Here is a 2417-nt window from a genome sequence, read left to right as displayed (position 1 = left end):
TCGAGGGGTCGAGCTCTTCTTGATTATAGACGTGTAGGATATAGAAGGTCTAGGGGAAGTAGACCTCTATAATTTAAGCGTCTAGGTCGTCGAGGAGGTTGTTTCGAAGGGAAAAGTCGATATTACTAGCCTTTCTAATATAAGCTAGCACCCTAGGCCTAAGAGGGAAGACCTGGGAGGTGTAGGAGGTAGGGGGGGCGGTGTAGAAGGCCGAGTGGTTTTTAATCACCTAGCCTTCCGGTTTCTAAAAGCAGTAGGGTTCCTGAATTAGGACTATATTAGCCGAAGCCTCTAAAGCCTGTTCCAGGATCGATTCGTGGGCCGGTTATTATTTATTAGCGTTATGTTAGATAAAGAGTAGCCCGTTTTTCGAGCTTTTTTCCGAGCTAGAAAACCCATTATTTATAAGAATAGTTAGGCTTTAATAGCTCGAATAATCTCGTAATCCGGGCTATCCGGGGGGTGGTCGCCGTTATAGTTATAGCAGTGATATTTAGTATGGACGCAGATACCGTATTCTTCACAGCGGTTATAGTAGTGTTCGGTATAGTGTTCGTGGTTACCGGCGCAGATAAAACAGGTCGTTTCGGCCTTATAGGTGCCCCTAGTATAGCCGAATTTCTAGCACTTAGAGCACTGGGTTTTCGGGGTGATAGGCCTATATTTATAGACCTTAAGGCGTTAGCCAGCGATCTATAGGCCGAATTTTAGGTAGTGCTTTTGCTCTGCTTCGGTAGGCACTGCTAGGATAATAGTGCCGCTGTTAAATAGGGGGTCAGGGCGGCCTAGCCACCTAGGCTGGCCTACGACCTTAATAGGGTTAAAGGTCGTAATTTCGGTGGCTATACCGGCTAGGCCTCGGCCTAGGCCGGAGCGGAGGCCCTGATCCTCCTAGGGGGCGGTAGAGGGGTCCTGTTCTTCGAAAGGGTGGACCGGGACCTGTTTAACGATTAGTTTAAACTAGTCGCTAGTAGGCTGAGGGGCCTGAAGAGGCAGGTCTTTTAGCTCTTTAAACCACTGATTTTGTGATTCTAGGAGCTGTTCGGTAGTGTATTTCGGGCCTGGGGTTAGGACTAGGTTCCCCTTAGTCGAGGAGCTAACTACTGCGATGGCGGGGGTTTTTAGGACCTTATTAATCCTATTTCGAAGCTCGAGAGGGTCGATTTCCCCGAGGGATTGTCCTTTAGTAGGCTGGAGCACTACTCTTCGGACCTTTTTCGGGTTTTTTAGAGTAGTAGGGGGGGGAGGGGCAGGCCCTATAGAGCCCGTAGGTCCTATAGAGCCCGTAGGTCCTGTAGAGCCCGTAGGCCCTGTAGGGCCTGTGGCTCCTGAGGGGGCTTAAGCTCCTTTAGCGGCAGCCTGACTATAAAGGGGCTGCTGCTGCTGCTGCTGCTGTTGTTCTGTAAGTTTACGAATAGCCTGAGCTAGCTCGTTAACCTTCTGTTCGAGTGCAGAGGCAACAGGTGCTATAGGGGTTATAGGACCCGTAGGGGTTCCTTCGATAGTGGATTTAAGCCTTGTAAGAAGGGCTTTAATCGGGGGGGTGGCGTCGAGGCTATAGGCCTGCTAAACTAGCTGGAGAGCCTGCTAGAGAAGTCCTTTAACCTGGGCCTTACTAGCCGAACTAGTCGACTTCTGGGGCAGAGGGGGGAATTCTTTAGCAGGTCTTTGGGTCTTTTTAGCCTAGGCAGAGCTAATTAGACCCTGTTTTTTAGCAGGTTTAGCAGGGGGGGGGCCCTGGAAGGGGTCCTGGAGGGGGCCCCTAGAGGGGGATCCAGGGAGGCTTTCGACCTCCGAATCGTCGGCTATATACCGGTTTATACGGGTCCTAGAGGGGGCTCTAGGCGTAGGGCTTATGGAGGCGCTACGGTCCTGTTTAGAGGCTTGTGTAGGCGTTTTATAGCGGGCTATTTTGTCAGAATCGTCGTTAGAATCGGTATCTTCTATAGTTATATCCCCTTCTCTGTCCCTAGCCGTTTTAGGAAAAGTGGGGCTAGGTGGGGCCGGGTCCGGGGTCGAATTCGGGGGTTCGGGGCTGCCGCGGCGGCTAGGGCGGCCGGGTCGGTCTTGTTGCGTTGGAATCGGGCGTTGTGTTGACTTAGTCGTTTGCGTGCGCTGTTGCGGCTGTGCGCGTGGCTTGGTGGGTGGCTCGGTGTGAGGCTGGGTGGTCTGTGCGGGCTGTTTGGAAGGCCCGGGCTCTGATTGGGCGGCGGGCGCACGGGCCACCTCAGAATTTTCGGGCGGCTTTGCGTGCGCACCACGCTGCGTTTTCGCACCCATTTTGCGGCACAACAACGGCTTGCGTAAAGCGAAGCTGTGCGTGCGCACAACGGGCTCGAAAAGAGCAATTGAACGATACTAATATCGGGCGTTTTAGGGCGTTTGCGCGGAAAAGGTGGGTCTAGCTCGTAGAGGTG

At 52.7% G+C, this 2417-nt stretch overlaps 1 protein-coding gene across 1 annotated transcript; it reads right to left on the bottom strand.

Annotated features, from left to right (window-relative positions):
• Nucleotides 1-1338: 1338 nt before the first annotated feature.
• On the bottom strand, nt 1339-2417 carry ACRALDRAFT_1083868 (uncharacterized protein; the record flags this gene model as incomplete). Its single annotated transcript, XM_071019524.1, has 3 exons — nt 1814-2417; nt 1617-1666; nt 1339-1466 (listed from the first exon to the last, which is right to left on the bottom strand). Exons 1-3 carry the CDS (start codon nt 2278-2280, stop codon nt 1339-1341), a joined length of 645 nt encoding a protein of 214 aa, XP_070871004.1. The 5' UTR covers nt 2281-2417.

The sequence above is a fragment of the Sodiomyces alcalophilus genome (genome assembly GCF_042370955.1).
Source record: "Sodiomyces alcalophilus JCM 7366 unplaced genomic scaffold ACRALscaffold_11, whole genome shotgun sequence".
In the NCBI taxonomy this organism is placed as follows: Eukaryota; Fungi; Ascomycota; class Sordariomycetes; order Glomerellales; family Plectosphaerellaceae; genus Sodiomyces; species Sodiomyces alcalophilus.
Note: the sequence above shows the minus strand (reverse complement) of the source record. Positions and strands in the feature narration are given on the sequence as shown.